At 42.4% G+C, this 23,876-nt stretch overlaps 1 protein-coding gene across 12 annotated transcripts in view; it reads right to left on the bottom strand.

Annotated features, from left to right (window-relative positions):
* Nucleotides 1-23,876, bottom strand: part of si:dkey-246g23.2 (solute carrier family 66 member 2) — a 66,264-nt gene that overhangs the window by 33,684 nt on the left and 8,704 nt on the right. For 10 of the 12 annotated variants that reach the window (XR_009768527.1, XM_061676327.1, XM_061676333.1 and 7 more), the window contains exon 4: nucleotides 10,480-10,696. Coding sequence is in view for 11 of the 12 variants with exons in the window: in XM_061676327.1 (XP_061532311.1) it covers nucleotides 10,480-10,696 (217 nt within the window). In the remaining variant the exon portion in view is untranslated. Of the gene's footprint in view, nucleotides 1-5,580; nucleotides 6,331-10,479; nucleotides 10,697-23,876 lie in introns of those variants that run through there. The other 2 variants (XM_061676337.1, XM_061676338.1) reach the window with 2 other exon arrangements.

The following is a 23,876-nucleotide window of genomic DNA, read 5'->3' as shown; positions in this document are numbered from 1 at the left end:
TGATGACAACTTCCGGCGGCACGGTGGGCGACTGGTTAGCACATCTGCCTCACAGTTCTGATGACCCGGGTTCAAATCCCGACCTCGCCTCTGTGGAGTTTGCATGTTCTCCACATGCCTGTATGGGTTTTCTCCGGGTACTCCGGTTTCCTCCAACATTCCAAAAACATGCGTGGTAGGTTAATTGGAGACCCTAATTTGCCCATAGTTGCGAATGTGAGTAAGAATGGTTGTTTGTTTCTATGTGCCCTGCGATTGGCTGGCGACCAGTTCAGGGTAGACCCGCCTCTCGCCGAAGTTAGCCGGGATAGGCTCCGGCGCGCCCACGACCCGCGTGAGGAGAAGCGGTACAGAAAATGGATGGATGCATGGATTACAATTTCCATTCATTTATTTGTATTTACTGTATATAAGTTAGTGAATGTATTTTTTTTTTATTTCTTATGTTATTCTGTGTTTGTGTAAACTCAACATTCATTTATTGTTGTTCAATATATTTTAAAAGAAATGTACAATATTCTTTTCAAATCTAAATAAAACTCTTTTTTTGGACGTAAACATCGATGCGCAAAAAGAGATCCGCCATCTCCTCCCAACGCACTCGCCCGGGCCAGCTGGCGGGTGCCCGCCACAGCAAATGGATTTCGGTCCTGTGGGAAGCACTGATTTTATGGATCAAAATGTTTTCAAAATCTGGCAAATTTGATCAAATCAGCTCGCGCTTACTTCATGTCCGCAACTCATACCAGTCTAGATTACCCACTGCAGTTTCGACATGATCCCAGTAGCCATCCAGCAATGTCCCAACTACGATGCCGAACTCAGAGCTTCTTTAGCTCCCGAAATTACTGACTGGGTGATTTCATTGCTCAAAAGACAACCGGCACCATTATTAAAGATAAGTCACATTAACAGTGTAATTACAGCAGGCAGGTCATCAGTCCAAGTATAGTCTCAAAGGCAATGCAGCAGAATGGAGACCAAACACCATTTGGAGGTCATTTATCTTTGGCAGGCATGCATCCAATTCCCACATTTGACTCTTTATCGCGCTCGTTTCGCCATTATTCGCCATTATGACAGAGGGTGCATTCATCGCAGGCCTTGACGCGGCTGTGCTGACAACCGATGAAATACCACGACAACAAACAATTGAGTTTGGGACAGAGAGATGCTTTGCGCATGTACACAGAGAGGAAGTGATTTTGGTATTGATTGAGAAGACTGAGTGAGTGACTAGCGCATCTTACATGAACACGCATCAGTCATCAACCCGGAGTGTTTGCTTTTATTTCAATGATAAATAAGAGACCGAGCAAAAGCAAATCTGTAACCCGTGAAATGACATACTAGCACTGCATTCTCACCAGGATGTACACACACGCGCACACTCCATACAGTAGCTCAGCCCGGTCAAGTTGCATTGATCAGATCTGACCTGACAGCTAAGTGCTGAGAAATGAGAGCGGAAATGGCGAACTGGGTACTTGAGAGAGAAATATAAAAAGAGCTGGTCTTCTGCGGGTGAGATTGGATGGAGGTGAGGGGAAAATGAAGAGAGATGGATGACAGTGTCGTTGAGCATGGAACTATAAATCCTGAGAAAGGTGAAGAACAAAACTGTCATCCTAATACTTAGGATGACAGGACAGGAGAGAGCAATGGACAAAGTGAGGGAGGTCTGACTGCGCGCCGTGAAGGGCTGCACCACATTTGAGCAGGCCGCGAATCGTGATGAATATTGATCGGGCCGTCAGGACAACTATTAGCGGGTGGACTCGTGTGGACAAGGCGGGGGCTGAGTGGCATTTAGAAAGAGGCTTAAATACACACAAGAGGAATTACATGCACACTGTGGAGAATCTGCAGTTGACTCATTTCAAGTCTCAAAGAGTGCATCTTTGAAATATCAGTAAAAGTAAACAGTGAAAAACACAATATGACCGATTACTTTTAATTACATGTATTTGAATAATATTGATTTGAATGATCGTATATAACTGCAAAACAGTCGACTATCCATCCATTAATTTCTATACCGCTTATGCTCATTAGGATTGCAGGTGGGTCGCAGCCTATCCCAGAGACGGGGTACACTCTGGACTGGTCGCCAGCCTATCACAGTGCAAATATAGATAAGTGACCATTCACAGTCACATTTACACCTACCAATTAGCCTAAAACACAATTTAGCCGAAGCTTTGAAAGTCCGCATTTCATTACATGAAGAACAATTACAGCACAGTGCAGTGCAGGGGTCAACCAACCTTTTGGAAACAAGAGAGCTACTTCTTGGGTACTAATTAATGCAAAGGTAGTTTTATACACACTTCTGAATTAACAAATACACTCAAAGAACCTTTATTTATGTTATGAATAATTGATGATGGCGATAATAATAATGAATAATAATACATTTATTTGACACTTGCCTGACTTTGGTGCGGGCAGCGCGGGTTCAGTTCCCACTCAGTGACGCCGTGAATGTGAATGTGAATGTGAGCGCGAATGCTTGTCCGTGTCTATATGTGCCCTGCGACCAGTTCGGGGTGTGGTCCGCCTTTCGCCCGAAGTCAGCCGGGGTAGGCTCCGGCGCCCCGTGACCCTAACCAGGATAAGCGGTGTTGAAAATGGATGGATGAATGGATTTTAAAGGGTACTCAAAGATGCTTCACAATAAAATCCTACAAAAAAATAAAAAGAATAAACATAAAAACAGGTATAAAACATGGGAGATTTACACATTAAAAGCAATTCAGAAGAGGTGGGTTTTCAGTTGGGATTTGAAGGTGGAGTGATCCGAGGAGTGAAGTGGTGGAGGGCGTCAGAAAGGTTGGAGGGGGCTTGCTTATGGAGGGCTTTGTTAGTGATTAGAAGGATTTTCTATTGGATGTGTTGTGGAATGGGGAGCCAGTGGAGTTGCCGGGGGACATGTTCTTGAGGTGGAAGAAAGCTGCTTTTGTGATTTTGGCCTATTCCGAGGCTGCGGATGTGAGGGGAGGAAACCAACTGTTGTCAACAGAGAGGCAGAAATGATCCTTGTGTTTGGTGAGGGATTTGGGACCAATGATTAACATGAATAATCTGTGTGATGGATGACACTGATCATGTTAAAGTCCCTGGAACACACCAAAAAGTGTCAATGTATACATTTGACACACCACAGACAAGAGTGTTGTTAACAAGCCTGCCAAATTTGAATGACTAAAAAAATTGACCCCCCGCTAAAATTCAGCCGTCATGTTCGTATGTGTAGCATATGCCTACACATCCGTCTGTGTTTGAGCCGCGAAAATATAGCCGCTCGAAGCGATGAGAAGCACTCTCACGAGTTGGCTCGCAGGTTAGCGCCATACAAGTTTAACGGCATATGTATCGCAACAATTTTGTACATACATCGTTCTTCAAATGTGAGTGTTCTACTTCTGACACCACAGAGGAACAAACAGGACCAAAGTGTATTTGTAATTGACGAGAACATATTGTCACGAAACTGTTACTAATGTTGAGATTTGACCTTTGTATAGCTCGTATCAGAGAAGAGCGTTGATCGTACTCTAACATACGCCCTGGAGCCAATGTGCAGATCTTTGAAGCGTCAATCGCAGCTTTTTGCAGCACAACTTTGCATGCGTGCGTCAGGATGATGAGTGCACGCATGTTGGTTTGTGTATCTGTCTGTATGCCCCCACACAAGTATGTGTGGGGTGATTGAACAGCGTGGCTTTGCTCTTGCAGCAGCGCTTGTAGGCCCGATAACTATGAATAATGCATGTTCATTGATCGCACATGGGCAAATGCAGAAAAGTTATAATACGTGTATGATAATGGATTCTACAAAATGAAACAAAGGTTAGGTGAGGAGGTGTATCGGTCAAGTTATTTTCAGCACATTTGTAGTGAAAGCAGCAGCAGATGGTCTGTTTTGTGATGACATTTGTGTGAGGAGACAAACTAAAACATACATATACTGTATTACAAGGCTACCGGGCCATTATTTCCATCCATCCATTTTCAATACTGCTTATCCTCTACAGGTTGCAGGGAGCTGGCGCCCGTGCTGTTCAAGCGGCCCTTGGGCGAATGGATGACGACACGCTGGCCTGGCAATAACAGGGCACATACAGTCGCGAGACAGACAACCATTCACACTCGTATTCACCCCATCTCGGAACGAGAACTGGTGCCCGTGCCCAAGTCAGGCGAGTGAACCACGACGCCATAAGGGACCCCGCCATTGTATTGATCAAAGCATATTTACAAGAGGTCAAGGGAGAGTCTGAAAAAAAAAATCAGTGTGCTTATTTTGTTAGTTGTATTCTGTAAAATTCGCAGGTTTCTTGTGCTACAGTTACAAATGTCAAAAAAATATTCGGTGAACACTGGTGGTTTCTCTTTGCTACACTTTGATTTACAGTACTTCAATCTCCATGAAAAAGAATCAGCTTCTTTATAGCTACCATCACCAAATAAATAAATGTATGAATGCATGAACAGCCCCCCCGTCTTTGCTGTTACACTTTAGCAAGACAGTCCATCTTACACTTTCCCAGTCGGGCTCCCCTTTAGGGAATAATGCTGGTTCATAAGTCACAAAACAATTTGAGGTCAGCACCGTGTTTGCACCATATCCTCCAGGGCCTGACTGTAAAAGGTATTGGTCCCTGGTCCGAAATGGCTGTGCGGTACAGGCCACATCAACAGAAACATGAAACTGTCATCAGGCTGCTATTGAGTTCTGCTCACAATGGAGAGAAAGAAATCAGCCGTTAGCTCTGGAGGTGTGTGAGCATGTCAAGGACAACACGCACACATGCATGCACACATTCCCTCCCTGATGGTCAATAAGGACTGTAATTCTTCATCCTAAAATGTGTGGATGGATGTGATTTTAAGGAGTGATTCAAAACTCAATTTTCATGTACACAAAATTGGTCCGTACACTTGCAACCTGAAAGTCAGCAGTTTGAATAGAAGGGATCGGGGTGAAAAATATATTTGTAATGAGAGGGGGGATTAAAAAAAAGGAAAATTCCCACACAGAATCACATGCAGGTATTATTTGTCTGAAACTGGTTACTTGTTGGTATGTGCAATTTTTTGTCTGCTTTGTTTCAGCAGTCAAAAGCTATTTAATTAACCTTGAACGTCAGTGTCGACAAAAGAGCTGTGGGCACCTGGGCTGGAACAAAGCAAGACAGACAAAACAAATCAAATTGAGTAAAACTGCATTTTCAGGAGTGTCCGAGAAAGGGAAAGAGAGAGATGTTGTACAGGAAGGAAATGTCAGCTGGGAAACATGCACCAAATAAACATCCATCCATTTCAACACCGCTTATCCTGGTTAGGGTCACGGGAGCCTAGCCCAGCTGACTCCGGGCGAAAGGCGGACTAGACCCTGAACTGGTCGCCAGTCAGTCGCAGGGCACATATAGACACGGACGACCATTCGCACTCACATTCACACCGTCACTGAGTGGGAACTGAACCCACGCTGCCTGCACCAAAGTCAGGCGAGTGTACCGCTACGCCATCAGCGACCCAAATAAACATGTAATTCTGAATTCTTTGTAGGTGTAACAGTTCTCTTCAACGAGGTCTTTATTTTGGCTGCTACATTCAAAATATTACATTCAAGTATTCATGAGAAAAATGTGAAAGATAGCAGTCCAGAATAAAATAGGTTTGTGTTGCAATATGATCCACGAACAGTTCTGATGTGCTGACAATTATGGTTAAAACCCAATAGTGTTTAAAGTTATCAAATATAAAAATATTTACAAAACCAATTACAACAAGATGGATGGGTGACATCCCTGCTGTAAATGTTCTGCAGGGAGGCAAGAGAGGTCCCAAGGATCTTCTCAGCTGCCCTCACTATGCAACGGAGTCTTGCGGCAGGATGCGGTGCAGGCTCCGTACCGCACGGTGACGCAGCCGGTAAGGAGGCTCTTTATGGTCCCTCTGTAGAAGGAGCACACGATGGGGGTCGGGGCTCTGGCTCTTCTCAGCTTGCGCAGCAAGTCGAGACGCTGGTGAGCGTTCTTGGCCAGTGATGAGATATTTGCTGGTCTAGGAGAGGTACTCAGTGACGTGCACTCCCAGGAACTTGGCGCTGCGCAGCACCGGTGATGTTCAGGGGAGCATGCTGGGACTGCACCCACCTGAAGTCCACAACAATCTCCTTGGTTTTCTCCACATTCAGGGAGAAATGGTTGCCCGTGCACCACCGGGCCAACCAAATCACCTCACTCACTCCTGTAGTCTGTCCTGTCCCCGTTGCTGATGAGACCCACCACACTTGTGTAGGCAGGCACAACTGCAGAGCTGCTAAAGCACATGAAGGACAAACTGACCTCACTGTCAACAACGAAGTACATAGAAATAGTTTAGGATGGTATTTGCTAACTGACTGAAATTTAACCAATACCAAATCCAATATTAAGAAAACAGGTGTTTCAGATGGGATGGCATGAGGGATGTGCAGACTTGTTATATCTGTACAACTGTTTGTTCAAGCTAGACTGAACCAAAGAGGGAGTCTCTTGAGTCCATGTGCAGTGAGTGATTTGTTTCTTTCATTGGGGCAGAAGTGCTGAATTTGTACAACCGGGATGATGACAAAACACATTTGTATAAATATCTTCATGAAGATGTTAACATCACTCTAATGAATGAAAAAAATAAATAAATGGGAATAGCAGGCTACTTAAGTGGTGGATGGTATATTATAGTATTGAGAATGCAGGCATTTTCCATAGATGTGAGTTTAGGAGGATAAAACATCAAGCCTGCTCTTCAGTCATCTAAGGACCCTAATGTAGTATTATTGCTCCTTTAGTCTTTGGCAAGATGTTTGCTCTGAGGTGAAATGACGGTTCTCGAAAGCCCAGCTGCAACCCTTAAAGTGAAACGGGGCACATTCACCAAAAGCACCGTAGACTATTGAACAGTAAATCACAGACAGTAAAGCATCCTTAAGTACACAGCTTTTTTTGCATTAAAACATAAAACCTTTTTTAAAAACCATGGATGAACATGCAGTACAGAACCTTTCCCAAAAAATATAATATCATGGAAAGGTTTCTTTCTTTCCATCATTCCTTTCAAAAAGTTTAACTTTCATAGATTAAAGATTCAGGGGCCACAATTCAGTTCAAGTATTTATTTGGTTATGTTTCCATAGTTTGGGCTTCCAGCTCATAAAACCCACAAAATTAGGAATTCAAAAAAATTGAATATCCATCCATCCATTGTCTTCCGCTTATCCGAGGTCTGGTAGCAGCCTCAGCAGGGAAGCCCGGACTTCCCTCTCCCCAGCCACTTCCTCTTTTTGAATGGAATTATGGAAATAAATAAACTACAGACACTTTCCAAAAAAAAAAAAAAAACATTTTCGGAAAGGGTCTGTAGGTTATATATACATGAAGCCATTTAAAATGGCAGACAAGCTTCACTTGGATTTCTGCAAGTTCTGTTCACTGAAATTAAGCATGCAGGGCAAGAGGGAAGGGAATAGAAAAGGAGCTGAGCTGCAGCATCACAGTGAAGAGTGCAGCATGTGGAGAATATATTAAATAGATGCCATCTTTGCCTCTTGTCTGCAGTGAAAGGGACAGACTCTCAAGGGGGGAAAAAGCAGGGAACCAAGGCCATGCTCGCCTTCTCTTGTTGGTTTGTGTCCACGCTATACCAGTGTAGTAGTATATATACAGTGCCTTGGAGAATTGAGAAACAGCAAATAAGGCATAGCCAACTGCAAAAGAGCAGCAAGAAAACATTGTACATGAAGACCAGACAATAAAATGTACAATAGGGCTGTCTGTTGTTTGGTCTGATAGTTTGTGCAAACTTTCATTAAGACAGTTGGTGATAATAATAATAATATCACTAATAATCAAACATATCTCATAAATGTATCATGAAAATGATATTATTATTATTATTATTATTATTATTATTATTATTATCCATCCATCCATTTGCTGTACCGCTTATCCTCACTAGGGTCACGGGCATGCTGGAGACTATCCCAGCTATCTTCGGGCGAGAGGTGAAGTACACCCTGAACTGGTAAGAAGAGAAAGAAAGAGGAGGAAGAAGAACAAGTTCATATAATAAGTATGCAGGATTCGAATACGGGCTGCTTGCTGCTGGGCCATGCAGCAGGTGAGGGAGCTTGAATCAGACGATTGTAGGCGGCCATTGATGACTTTTGAGAAGGGCGGTTTAGTGATTCAGTGACTTCGGAAAATGGATTGGAATGTTTTATCGAAGTTGTTTGAGAGGAGGTATTTCTGTTTGAGAGGGGGTATTTCCTGAGTTTTGTTGCAACAGCTCTTTCCAAAATGTTTACACGGAATGGGAGTTCAGAGATTTAGGGGTCTGAATGTGTTGGGATCGTTGGGGTCAAGGTAAGGTGGGAGTTGACGATGGCATTGATGAGCGGGGCAAGAGAAGTGAGGCAGGCTTTAACAAGGGCGCAGGGGATAGGGTGCAGCGTCCAGGTGGATTATTTCATGCTGGAGAGAATTTCATAGAGGTTAGCTCTGGTGATAGGTGAGGAGAAACAGGCGGGGGAGGTGCAGTCTTTGGGTCAGGGGTGATTTTGGGTGTTTTCACTTTTTGAATGCAAAAATGAGCGAATATTGTCACTTTTTTCTGGAACTTTTCAGGCTAATGTCACAACACGGGTCGAACTCTTCAGGTCAAGACTCAGCTGTCTACTTGCACCTCAAATAGAAACAGCACTCAAAAATGTACATACTGTATTCTGGACAGAGAGGACAGATGGTTTGAAAGAGGAGTGAGAGAGGCCATCTACGTTAAGGTTGAGAAACCATCTCTGAACAGACGAAGAGGCTTACAACACCACATACAATGCAGTCCTTCCATCTTTCCAAAGGGGCTCAATCATTTAACCTCAAACAAATAAACAGCATATCCAACTTTGGTTTTCAGGTGCCTGCACAACTGAATAGAATAACATTGAGGGCAAATCTCCCCCAAATTCATCTTAACGACTGTTGTTTTGCGTCCCAAAAGAGAGTACCAGTCATGGTTGGTGTGGTTCTCTAACTTGGGGCATAAATAATTGGGTTTCCACACCAACACTCAGGCTACAGATTTCCTGTCTAGCCTATCTGCACATAACTGAGGAAGCCTGCTTGGATGAGATGCAAAACATCTTCTCAGCCAGCCAGAAAACCCCAGTTGCGACTAATTAAATGTCTTGAGAATAGCAATTGCTAAATTTATGCACACGCCAGCATCCATTGACAGTTGGTAAATGATGATGATGGTGATGTCCTGGATTTTCCTTGAGTAAACCACGGCATTGACATTTGCCAAATAAATAAGCTGCAAGACTTGACATTACCTTTAGAACACCATCTGACACCATCATTCATCCTCCCATCCATTCACTTGTGATCAAACCATCCATCCTTAGTCATAATTTTATCATCCATTTACTTACCCTTAACTCCAATCATGCACTTACCCAGTAATCGATACATTTATTGGCCCAACCATGAGATATCGTTCATCAAACAAGAGATCCATCCATCCATCCATCCATCCATCCATCCAATCAACCAACCTATGATCCAGTCATCCATTAAGTGAGTGACTCATTCATTCATAAATCTCCATCTATCCACTAAACCAGCTATCATTTACTTAAGAGTTCATCAATCATTTCATTGTCTCAACCTCATCTGTTCATCAATGTTCCTTCTATCAAACCATCCATTCAGCGTCCATCAACTATCCTTCTATCCATCCATTGACACAACAATCCATCCATTTACTGACAAATCCACCATTTGTAAATCAATCAATGCTTCGTCATTTAATCCACTGATCCAATAAATCATCCGTTCAATTACTGACCAGTTCAGTTATGATCTATTTGATCTTACCACCCCATCCATCAATCCACCCATCCATCCAATTCCAGTGAATTATATCGTCACTTCCCATGTTACATGACTTTTATGAAAGTTCACTCAGTAGCAATAGTTTCCCGATATGAATAGTGGGGCAGTGCCGTTTGAGATGCAAGGAAGAGCACAGGCAGACAAAGACAGTGAGATGAAAAAGGACCTTGGTAGAATAAACCAAGCATCCATCTTTTAGTTATTTTTTTAACCTGTGAACTGCAGCGATGAGCTCCTTCACTCAAAGGATGTGTTCAATCCTAAAGGCACTGCAGTTGCTGACTGTGTAATAAGGTACTGACTCGGTATACCAGGGTCTAAATCTATGCAGAGTACGGGTGTAAACTCAGCAAAAAAAAAAAAAAAAACCTTGATTCGAGTGTTTTTTCTCTCATTGCCCCTTTTGATGATAAATCACCTGATTTGCATACTTAGTTCATGAAAATGGAAATTTCTTGCTTTTGTGGCCAGTGAGCGAGAAAAGATGTGAGATTGCAGGTCATTCCTAAACTGTATTTGACCTCGATTGGTCCTATACCTCATGCCTTTGGTGGAGCGGTTGTGGAAGTTCTGTAGTAGTTGAGGGAGGCCCAGCATGGACTCGAACACCACAGCCAGGGAGCCCAGCGTCTCTACAAACATGGCAGAGTCTAGCAGCAGCATGGTGACCACTGCACAAAGGACACTGAGGCCGAAGCAGAAGAGAAGGTAGTCCTCAAACGCATTCCACTTCCAGAAGTAGTGCAAATCCAAGTCTAGAGAGGGCACAGTGGAAAAAGCAGACCGTGAAGTATGTGTATGTGTGTTGATCGCAGCAGGATGTGAATAGGAAAACATAAGAGCAGTGGAGACAGGAAATGATTGAAAGCAATCCAGTATACAGCAGGTAAGATGAATTAGAGGGTTTCATTAAAGGATGCATAGAAATTCTGCAAAGCCAGCACACCTAAATCAATATTGTGCCCACACATGAGGGAATGGAACAAGATAAATGAGGGGACCAAAACCTTTTCACATTTCATTTACTTTAGAATAACCTGGCCTTCGGTAAAATTACGTTGGAAATTAAGAAAGTTTCATACTTGGGGCTTAAAAGGCTATCTAAGCATTTTTTCCACTCACGCAATCCATTTATCACATTCTGGTTTGCAAATACAAACAACAAGATGGCTCCAGTTCAAAGTGGTTGCTATTTCTCTAAAGAACATCTCTCCTTGAATGTAGAAGGAAGGAATCAACAGTGACTATGTCAAAACATCAAAGTCATCTTTACATAGTCATTTTCCCCCTGTGGATCTTGGAACTTAGAACTATTTTAAAAATTACATTTTCTGGCTACTTAGAAAAAACAAACCAAAAACAAAAAGATTTTGGGACTGTGTGTTTATGTGGGTGATGATGCAAAAATACAAACTTTATCCATTTCCATGGACATTTTAGGAGGTTCTGGATAAATGTACAGATAAGATACTTCATCCCTTCTTGCATATTCCTGGTAGTACACAAAAAAAACTGTTTTATGTGTGAATACACTCTTAATGAAGACTATGACGACCGAAGACTACTATTTTTGTGTCAACTGCTATGAATTAATCTCAAAATATAGATTTAGCTATAAGGCAAAATCAAATTATTGTCTGCCATGTTTGTAGAGTTGTTGTGGCAGGGTTTATAATTTCTTTCCTGTGTTTGTACGTGTGTATGGAGCTTATGTAGGCTAATGTTGCTGTAAAATACTTCTCAATATCAATACTTTTTGAATTCCACATTAGTTCAAATCCAAATGCAATCTAAGTTTTTTTTTTTGTATTGTAACACCATCCATAACATTAGGTGATAAGTTATCTCTCATTACTTATGCATGACGATGGCGTTGTGGAAAACAGGCTGCCATCAATCAGGGGGTTTGACATCTAAAAACAGCACATTTATTCAAAATTCACTAAAAACTCAAATGAGTGTGTCCTTGAAGACAACTGTCGAAAGATTGTGTTCAGCTAGTCCAGTATTTAATCCATGTTCACGTTTTACTCTTCAAATGTCACCAAATGCAACATAAATGTCTGGAAAGCAAATGAATAAATAAGTGATTGTAATAAGTCAATAAAATATAACATAATTCATTCCAACTAATAATTTGGCTTTGGAAATGTTATGGGTAACCCATGTGGTGATAAACAGAATTTAGGATTCAGATCTGGTATTTGATACCATTCGATTGTGCCGGAGCTCTAATGAAATATCTGGGTTTGCTGTTTCCCCCCCCCTATTTGTGGGGAAAAAATCTCGTATTTTATCCTTTGTAATGGGTTTGTTTAGTTGTCGTGGAGATTTACAGACAGCAGTGTGGAGAAAAGAAGGAATGTGTCACCTGGCAGTGAGTGACGGGCGACGAGAGGAAAAACAGTGGTAATCAAGCTCCTGCCTCCTTTGTGCTCATGCAGTCAGGCTTTGAAATGGTTTTATTTTAGTGATTTTTTTTTCTTATATATAAGCTTAGAATAATCTTACATGCAATCTGCATCTGGGCACACGCTGAAAACAATCTTTTTTCCCCATCTCATTCAGTGAGCTGTATCTGTCTTTTGCATTTCCGATATCAGAGAGGAGACCTCGCGAGTGCACTGCGGCATATTTGTGGCAAACAGTGAACATGATTAATAGCTTTATTACCATGAACCATAAAAGATTGAGCATTGCTCACAGTTTACCAAACAAGGAAAGGGGATACACAAATAGAAGCCCTTGTACGCATAGACTCAACTCTTGGGGACTAATTTGTGCCTCAAAATATGACACCGACACTGAACATAGTCAGATACACTCCAGCATTTCTTCTTCTCCTCTTTATAGCAACAACTTGAAAAAATGTCAAGTCATTCTATACCCGTGGATGGCAGAGACTTCAGAGGCACTTGCTGACTGCCCTTCCTCATTAACAAAGCCCTTGCATTAACTTTCTAATCAGGCCAAGATCTTAAAAGTGTAAACATACTGACAACACCAACGTGTTAACTTGTGCCTGGAACATTGTGATTTCCAATTCAGCTTCCCTCTCTTTGGCCTATTGGCAAAACACACACACACACACACACATATACTTAAAACACTGACCCTCACACTACACACACTGGTCCATTGTCACATACATTACTGTATAGAGCAACCCACCTACTGCACTTTTCTCAATTATCTCGTACATATATTGGCCCCATTTCATCTCCCAGTTATTTCGCTTGCTATGTTTACCTGCATAATCAAATTGCTCGGAAAAGTCATGCATCATTCATGAGGGCTCCCTTTTATTTTTCCGCATCATCCCAAGCTTCCTCTACTGGACGAGCTCACTTCTTCCCACTCAAAAGTTGTTTTTCTTCTGACACACAGACTGTCGTTTTCATCAAGCAATAAGGTTCAGCCCAGCAAAGCAGGAACTCTTTTGTATTTCCATTGTCAAAAGGGTACAAAATAACTTACTGCTATGCACACTTTTAGCAACCTTTCACCACACGCTGTAGCGCTATGGTACCTAAAGGGTTAAGCTTGATACAGTCGACTGATTGGCGTGTGACACAATCCATCTGTATTATTGTAGGTTTCCTGCTTAATCTTTGTCGGGTCAGCAAGCGCAAGTGCTGGGGAACACCCATGACAGATAAACAGTCAATCACGACTATTTGGAGTCTTTAATTACCATAGCGTATGTTTTTAGCGGGGCCAGAAGTACAGTGGTTCAAAGTCCACTCCGACAGTCTCCACCTTGTGCTACGACCCTGAACAGGAGAGAAGCGGTGCAGGAAATGAATAGATTGATGAGCGGATGTGGTTTTTGGGCTGTGGGAGAAAGAAGAGATTAGTTCGAGCTCTTAATGCCGTGAGGCACATTAGGCCACAATTGCGGTTTCTGTAATGCATCATTTTTACGGGAGCAGGTGATTGGCTGACTGCCCAACCCCGGCACCTGGTATTCCCAAGTGGTCTCCCAGCCAAGTACTAGCCAGGACCGACCCTGCTTATATTGTGAGATCGGACGAGATGGGGCATCCTCAGGGTAGTTCCAAGGGGAAAGAAGGGGTACTCATTGAGAATGCATGCAAACAAAGGAAAAAGCGAGTGCTGCAACTCATTATGATTTTAATAATCAATAAATCTGCCAGAGTCACTGGTAATGTAGAGGTACCTTCGCCTGATTTTGGTGCAAGCAGCGTGGGTTCAGTTCCCACTCAGTGAGTGTGAATGGTTGTCTGTCTCTGTATGTCCCCTGTGGCTGGCTGGTGACCAGTTCAGGGTGTATTCTGCCTTTCACCTGAAGTAAGCTGGGATAGGCTCCAGTACCCCACAGCTCTGAATAGGGTAAGTGGTGTAGAGAATGGATGGCTTAATCTATCCTTTTTTCCCGGATTAATCGATGAATCGGACAAAAAAAACACTTTTTTATTTCTACCCGTTTATTGAAAAATAGAAAATGCACAAACATAAATTGATTATGATTTGGTCCATAAAATCCATTGGAAAATAGGCAAACGTTTGTTTCTATGACGCAAGATCTCGAAACGATTAATCGATGATCAAAATAACCTAACCCTGATTAATTTGATAATCAAAACTTCACCTCTACTTCACACATTAATAGCTAACCACCTGAGTCATACATATGACAGAGAAAATAAAGGAGTGGTCGTGTGTTCTTCTTACTTGAACCCGTCAGAGGATTTCTGCTGCGATTACACTACCGTGTTTCCAATTGCTGTGTACCGATTGGAATGGCTCCACTCAATGGAAGGTGACTCAACATTGTTCCCCCCTACACAAAAATCATCTTTTGACAGTAAGGCACTGCTGAAGATTTAAGGTCCACAGTTTCTAGCACCAAACCCAGGGGCCTTTCTGTGCGGAGTTTGCATGTTCTCCTCGTGCCTACAGTACACGGGGTTTCTCTAAGTGTACTTCCCCATTTCCCCCTGAAATAAAGATATTAGGTTGATTTTCAGCCACTTCCATTGACCACTTCCTGACACTAGATCTCAATTAATTAGAATTCATTTAGTTGATGAGGCAGTTTCCATTTTGGCCCTAAAGGCGTCTTCAGTTCTTTTTGGATAAAAGGCGGAGATGTCGTCAAAATCTTTGATTGATTATTGAGACCCGGATCACTGTTTGCAGTGCTGCTACCTGGGATGTGGATGTGGCCTTTTGCAAATTGCCCCGGGACTGATGTGGAATGAGGTCAGAGCCATGCTTCAAATATCTCCAAGTCTTCAAAGCACTATCGAAATAAAACACCTCAACCACTACAACAGCAGCCAAAGAGGTATGGGGGTGGGGCGACAACATCCTCATATGAGGTTGCAGTGGAAAGATGTGAAGTCTGGCTGCCAAAGTTCACACATCATGCGATCACGGTGACAGCTCAGCGTCTTCGATAGACTGCAGCACTGACAGAAGTGAGCAACAGTTTCACACAAGGAGGCAGATGAGGAATGCAGGGAGCGAGAGAGTGGCCGTGAGTCATTCAAGTAGATGTCTGAACCCCATACTGCAGGCGTTTCCCATCAAGCCCAGCTGAAGACTGCAGCACAGAGGGGAGACAAGAGGCACCGAGATGGAGATAGAGAGTGACGGCTTAGGGGGCTTGAAGACATGCTGACTCAGCACTATGAGAATGAAGCCCGTCTGCTGGTTTGAAGATGTGCGAAACTTGTCGTTCTCTTGTTGGCTGTTTGTCAGTGCTCACTGGTCTGTTTGCCTTGTCTGTGCGACATCACCAACTTGTCATGTTGTTTTGGGCTCTGTCAGGTGGACAGTTACTGTTTCTTCTTTGTATTTTCACAATTTTCTTTTTTCTCATTTTGTCTCATAGGTGAGGTAAACCTATGATGAAAATTACAGGCCTCTCTCATCTTTTGAAGTGGGAGAACTTGCACAATTGGCGGCTGACTAAATACTTTTTTGCCCCACTGTATTGTATATATATATATATATATATATATATATATTTAAACCTGTCCTGTTCAGCTGCATGACCATGCAGAATGGTGCATCTGTATGCCTTTTGTGCTGGAACAGTTTTGCTGTGCAACGGGGGAGTTTGAAATAATCCCTCTGCTAATTTTGAAATGTTGAAATGTAATTATTTTTTATGTTTATTGAAAATGCAGCCAGACAGAAAAGAGTTTTAGGGGACCAGGAGTGAAAACCACAGCAGAACAATAGCGAGACGGTCAAGATAATTTGAACAAGTGACATTACAACAGTTATTTGTAGATTGCGCGGCGGGGGCACCCGGTGAGGTCATGCAATAACTAACCAAGAGAACCAGATAAGAAGACAGAAAAGGGCAAGACAGGATGTGGGAAATGAGCAAGGCAGCGCTACTGACGAGTGGTGCAGTGGGATTCTTTTTTTGTGTCTAAACACCAATAAGAGCCTGTGAGTTGACACATTAGTAAAACCTGTGTTGTCATTAGTGATTCCAGCACAAGTACTTAAAGCCTATATGATCGTTGTAAGCTATTTGGTCACATCTGCCACAAAGTGTCTGCCAACATCCTCCTCAACATCACAAGGATAATGGCAACCTCTACAATTAACTCCCGCTGTCATTTACATAGGGTACGATCGGAAATTCACTCCACGCGCGCTCTCTACACTCCGGAATGTTCGGAAACTCAAGAGCGTTGTTGGAGTGTGCCGTTCAGTTATTCCCGCTACTCTGACTGAGGAGACAGAGCGGCTGGAGCGTCACGCTGAACCGACCGAACATTCAATATGGCGGACGCACTTAAGTGTCCCAATGCCCAACACGCTCGCTCGTAAATTCATCGAAAATGGAGCACGCTCCACCTCTCGGAGCCCTGTGATGTGAGAGCATCACATTGAATTTCTGAACGTTCCCATCGTAGAACAAACAATGCCGCAAGCCCCCCAAAAGATTCTCACCCAGCCGGGATACCCTCGCTGGCCAATGATGACCTTTTCAGTCAGTGGGCGATTAGTATTGAAACTTTTATCTTAAAATACAAATATGGAAAACCCAACAAGCGTTCATCTTTGATTATCTGATAATTGCATATGAATGTGTGCCTTCCTTAGCGCTACCTTTGAGGCAACAGATCCAAGGTCAATTTCTCGGCCGTGTCCCACTCACGATGTGCAATCAGACCTTTACCCTAAGTCAGCTGGGATAGGGCCCCGCTTCCCCATCCCTGAACAAGATCATTGGTACAAAATGGACAAATTGCGATTCTACTCTGCTTCGAGGGTGTTGTTGCGATGCCATTTCACAACCTCCTCCGTCTGACATCTCTTCCCTGCCTTCAAGTCAATGGAATTTATTTGTGTATGTGTATACAAGGAATTGAGAATGTATTATTGTTTTCAAATCAAATTTTACCATGACCACAAGAGAAATATTTGATAGGTTCCAAAAATGCATCTTCCAAAGATTTAAAAAAACCAAAATCTATGAACAATGATTTTGGATTTGTGGGCAGTGAGGGTTAGCAGTGTGTGCGTGCGTGTGCGCAATCTGTGTGTTCTGCAGAGACTGGTGTGGAGAAATGGAACGTTCAACTTTGAAGACAGTCCTCCAGGTACAACATTTATTTGCATTACAAATACACAAATTGTGTGTAAAAAAACAGCTCCCCCCAGATGTGCCATCATGCCGTTTCCTGGCCTCATTAGCTGTTATGAATTAACCTCGCTCCAGGCTAATGACGGATTTAGGCTTGTGGATATATTGGATTCATTGGGGATGCTGGTTTTGGGCGCGCCTCTTTTTTTGTTTTTTAATCACTTGCAGGCCTCTGACTTCTCATGAAACTGGCACTTCTTTGGAAAGGAAAGCTCAATGAATTAAAATTCCAGCAAGAAGCCAAAGACATTAAACACACTGCACTGCGAGTTGTGTTCAACTTTCTGACAATTTAAATCCGATTTTTACCTACAAATGTATAATGCAAATGCACTTTTATTTGACTTGATACTTTTTGATGAAACAAAATACAGCTATTGCACTATTTTCCCTGACGAACATTTGCCCCCGGACTCAAGATGTGGAATGACAAACGCTTTGAGTACCACTTTCAGGTTAGAGGTGGTGAAGTAGTATAAACAAAGTTCTCATCATGAATGGACCCTCTTTCTTCATAAAGCAGAGTTCAGCGTGGTGGCGTTCAGATCTATGGTCTTTCATTCCCTTTCTTCAGTTCGGGTGATTTTCTTTAGTTTTATAACAGATTAGTGGCCAGTGAACTGCTGCATGGCACAGAAATATAGCTAGATAAAGTGCATGGATTGTTCAACAATGGCCTGTACTCGTTGAACAATTGGGTTTTAAAAAAAAGAAATAAATAAGTATGCTTCTGTATGAAAGGTAAATCCACAAACAGCATGTTTGCCAATCATTCAAAAACATTAAAGTAGTTGTTAAAAGGGTTCAAGCATTTTGCCCCATCTGTGTTTTTGTTGTGGATGGACATGGAGAGGAGAAGCCAAAGTTCCTGAACAGCAGTGACCTCCGTGCTCTGGTTGAGGGAGGTGGTGACAGGGGAGGATGGAATTAAAGAGGTGATGCATCACTGGAGCGCTTCACTCCTCCTACCATATGCTGGGAGCACATGAAAGAGACAGAGGAGCAGGGCATCCAATTATAACTACACTTGGGCTCCCTTGTTCGCTCGTTCTGATTTGACTTGTTCTATCGGCCTCATACACTATCTCACAAACGCCAACACAGCGCTAAACGGGAGAGTGAAAAAGGAGGATAAAAGATGACAAGATTGATACTACCTGTGCCATCATCCATACATCGGTACAAGCACATTTTTGTGTGTCTGCTCGAGTCGAACTTTATGGAGACAGTTCCAGAAGTAAACAATCAACTGAAACTAAAATAAGTTGGAAAAAAGTACAATAAGCCTGCTCTATAAATGGAATAATCAGTGATATATATTTTTTAAACGTAAAGGATTACTCTGTAGTCAGAGTAAATGGTGATACACATTTGTGTCATTAAACTGTGACATAATACCACATTTTTCATGATCAAATTGGGCATGGCATGTGCCTTCATGCGTTGGACGCTATTTCAGTGCACAATCCTGCTCCCCCCTGCATTTTGTTATTTTTTCAGCTTTTTCAATTTGCAAATTAAAATCACTTTTTGGTCACATTTCTTAAAACTGTCACTACGACCTAACAGTAGGAGGGGATAAATGTGATCTGTGTTCAAATCAGCTTGTGCCTCTAACGCCACTTGCAAGAATCCACCGCACCTGAGGAAAAACAACCAAGCAGATACAGAAGACGGGGCTTACACACTGTCAATCATGTGTTGTGCACACACGGGCACACTCATAGCAGGCACACCCTAGACCATATGTATCATGTACTACTGTCAGGTCATAATTACAGTGACAGAAAGTGACTTGTTTTGAAAATTGACAACTACCCCTTTTAAATTTGTATGCTGCAGTTTTATCCATCCATCCCTTTTCTGAACCACTTATCCCCACTATATGGCTGGTATTTAGGTTCTTAAACAACAATGTACAGTAGTTGATTATGCATACATAAAGGTAAAACAACCAATTTCCTTCTTCCTTTCAACAACAAACACCTTTTCTCAAAGTTAAGCCTGTCTTTGTATGTCTGAAGGTGATTGAGTCTGATAATAATCAATTGTTGACCAGGGGGAGGAGTCCTGCGGTTGAGATAACAGCCCAGTGGACCAAACTATTTCATAGGGTGTACTAGGGCAGACACATCAACAATGGGAGGATTTCTTTCTCATGAGATAAGCAGGTATAAATCAAAGATATTGTGACTGGAAAACAAGAGCCCGCCCGGGGTGGGCTGCGACTGATGAACGACACAATACAACAGTGAGTCTAGAGGTTTTCCAATCAAACAACTTGACCTTCATAGGGGAGAGGACTGTTGTATTTTAGGCGAAGACCATTCATGGCGTCACCATTTTTCTCACTAAATATACTTCCACAGGTTCTATTGATCTGAAAATCTCACCAGATGTTGGGAACAACCCGAGTAATCCATACATACAAAGACATTAGAACAAATAAACTCAGAAATTAAGTTGTGTATAAAAATGTGAAAAGACACAGGGAAAAAGTATTGAACACATGAAGAAAGGGAGGTGCAAAAAGGCATGGAAAGCCAAGACAACACCTAAAATCTATCAATAATCAAACAGCAATGCAGCCCCTTGTCAGTGCAAATGAATATCAGCTGGTTCAGTCCTCATTGATGGCCTACAAAAAGGTCTCATTGGCAAGGTGTGAATCAAGACACATCTCATGATGGGTAAGAGCAGAGCGCTATCACAAACTAATTGTTGCAAAACATAACGATGGCATTGGTTACGGGCGCATATCGAAGCTTCTGAACGTTCCAGTGCGCACGGTTGGGGCCATAATACGGAAGTGGAAAGCCAATCATATCGCCATCAATTTGCCTCGGTCAGGTGCTCCTCGCAAGATTTCGGACAGAGGTGTGCAAAGAATAACTCCACCTCCTTCTCCATAGACTTCTCTTTACATCTCACTGGTACAAGTTGATCTTTGTCTGATTTGTCCAACGGATGTTGTTCCAGAACTGTAAAGGTTTTTTTTCGATGTTATTTGGCAAACACTAATCTGGCATCCCTGTTTTTGAGGCTCACCACTGGTTAACATCTTGTGGTGAACCTGCTGAAGTCTTCTCTTGATTGATGTTTATGACACACATACACCTACCTCCTGGAGAGTGTTCTTGATCTGAAGCGGTTTTTCTTCAACAGGGAAGGAAATCTTCAGTCATCCACCACAGTTGTTTTCCGTGGTCCTCTGGATCATTTGGTGTTGTTGAGCTCACCGGTTGATTTGGTCAAAGTTTTTTTGCTGTTTCTCTCTGATCGTTATGTTTTGTTTTAGAGCCTAATAATGGCCTGCTTCACTAATAGTGACAGCTCGTTGGCTCTCATAGTGAGAGTTGACAGCAACGGATTCCAAATACAAATAGCACACTTAAAATGAACTGTGACCTTTTATCGACTCCTTGTAAATGAGATGATGAGAGAAGATCACACACCTGGCCATAGAACAGCTGAGTAGCCAATTGTCCTATTACTTTTGGTCCCTTAAAGTGGGAGGCATATATACAATCCATTGTAATTCCGACACCGTTCCCCTGATTTGGAGGTAAATACCCTCAAATTAAAGTGAACATATTTGAGCAAACCAACTTTTTCGAGTATTTGGGATGTAATATTGGCTCTGTGGGCCCTCAGTAAAAATGTGAAATATGAATGAAAATCCTCCACGTATTCCTGAGTTCCAGACGTTTTTCTGCTGAGGGTCCTGAAATCAGGTCATTCAGATTTCTCAAACTTTTCTACGTCACTGGTGAAGATCTCCACCGACCTCTCTGCTCCTGAACCAGTGCTGTCAACATAACAAACACTAAACACTTGTGCTCTCACAAGTAGGTCTTCTACACAGAGGCAACCAGTCAGAGGAAAGGCGGCGGTCTTAGCCAAATATGAACAAAGTGAACACAAAACTGGGTCAAACAGAAGTAGCTGTCAGAGGGGCCTTTTCTGAACTTGTATGACAAAACCAAGGTGTTGTTTTTTTTTTAATGAAATTTAAAATTTGATGCTAAGTCCATGTTAGAGTGGGACTCTAAATGGCCAAAATAAAAATAATAGACCTTTAAAGCTAAAAGTCTACAGTTAAATCGTGTTCATTCCATTTCAAATCCATTGTGGTGGTGTTTAAAGCCAAAAAGATGAGAATTGAGTCAAGGTCCCAATATTGCTGGACTTGATTGAATGTATGCGCACTCTCCGACTCCACGTTACCTACACGGCACGCCGATGAGCTAGCTTCAATTGGAGCAGTCGGTTTTACACAAAATATGGCAGGAAACTACGAAATCCACAACTTATTGACCGCACACACAATCAGTCAGACTTCCGAACAGAAAAACGACAAGGAGGAGAACAATGTTGGCCAGTATTTACTTCTCTGCATGTGAATGTTGGTAAGGGGATATATTTTGTATGAGAGCAAGACAAAAAGACTGCTGCAGCAAAGTGCATGGTGGAGTATACTGGAATACTGCAGCTCCAGATCTAAGACCGAGCTACGGCGTAAGCTAACATGAGGACGTATGTTGATTTTTGTCATTTCTAGTCATGTATACCCAAACAATTATTGAAGTTTCAAGAATGCTGCAATTCTGAGTCTGATTGATCAAGAACCGCCAGCGGTAGTTTACGTCCCCCATAACCTAACCTGATGCAAAAATGTGCACCTCGTATGAACTGGTCCGTCGAAATGCCCCGCAGCAAGGCGTGTGAAGGTGCTATACCGTGGAAAAGGGAGAGACACAGAAATGCATCTTACTATACAAACATTCTTTAAGATATGAATGTCCAATCCAGTATTTCTTAAACACAATGGATAGTCATCAGCAGATACAACTGATTATGATACTAAACCCTCATTTAAGACAAACCTCATATACAATCCATCAAGTGTTGTTTTAGTTTCTAGCTTAGATAAAGTACCGGATACAGATTGCTTTTTTGGGTATGAGCAATTGCATACAAACTATAGCATATGACGGCATGGAGAAGAATATAAATTTGGAAATACTATAAAAGCAGGTCCATACAATACTTCATTGGTTCAATTAACATCCTCAAGATACAATTACCCCACTCGAGTCCAAGAGCAAAATAATTAGCACAGCATTAAAAGTTATTTAGATGGAGACTAAATTGACCTTCATATCGTCACATTTAGCTCTTCTCCTTAACATCCAGGGCTATACTGTTTACAGAACAGCAGAGACAGGGGGAAAGACTTGAGTCGCCAATTTTTCGACTTGCAACATGCTTGGCTAAAACTTATGGAGGACTATTTGACTGACAAGTTATTCAAGAAACTCAACTTGACTGACTTGAACTCCATGAATTGATAAGTCGTTCCGTTGCCATTGCAAAATGAGCATTTTTGACATCGTGTTCTGTCCAACCCACTGAATGCTGTGACGGTGGTATTGTTGATTGTAATCAAGCCATGTACATTAAGTCACTCCAAAGCGATTTGGCTGCATCTTTTAAAATAATCTCAGTTTGTTCAGTGTGGGTCAAGATCAATGCCAAAACTGGGATGAACGGCAGAGACGCAGCAATCCATCAATACAAAACAAACGAGACGAATGCAGCACGACAAACCGGTGGCAGAGTACTCGATAGCAAGCGTGGGGTTAAAACACAACCGGACAAGTGAAGCGTCGACCTGCCTGCGGTCTGTCTCGTTGTCCCAGGGGGAGAAGCAGCTATACCTTTCTGTTCTTTGCTGTCGTTCAAAACCTTTCCATTTCATCCAGTTTCAATCGATAACTTAGCATATCTCTGACTATAAAGTGACTCATCAACTGGATGTGGAAGGAGAAGTTTTTCAAAGAAAATAACAAGAAGATCATTGGATGGAATAGTTAGTGCATGGGAGCTGTGCCTTATGTAAGCGACGGTAGATACATCCAGTATAGTCGATTGAATATATTGCTTTATGCTGTATTGTGGGTGAGAGTGCGCATACGAAACGAGGAGTATGTTACGACACGAATGCTGGAGGGTGTTAGTGTTTTACTCCTATCACATCATTCACTGCGATGGGGGTCTAATCAGAGAGCACTGTGCAACAAAGCCGTGGGAGTGGAGGAGCAATTGTTGGGGCTGAGCTCATTTCAGTTTAGCTTAATGGGGGGAATAATGAGCTCAAAGCTCACAGGGATGTGTGCCTATCCCAGCTCCTCCTTGACGTTGCGGAGTCAAGGACCGACGTGCACTAAGCTCCCAAGAATGACTGGCGCAAGTCAAAATACAATTCTCAGAATTCATTCATCTGGGCCTGACGTGCA

This window comes from Phycodurus eques, chromosome 5 (assembly GCF_024500275.1).
Source record: "Phycodurus eques isolate BA_2022a chromosome 5, UOR_Pequ_1.1, whole genome shotgun sequence".
Classification (NCBI taxonomy): Eukaryota; Metazoa; Chordata; class Actinopteri; order Syngnathiformes; family Syngnathidae; genus Phycodurus; species Phycodurus eques.
This window is presented reverse-complemented; position numbering and strand designations above follow the sequence as displayed.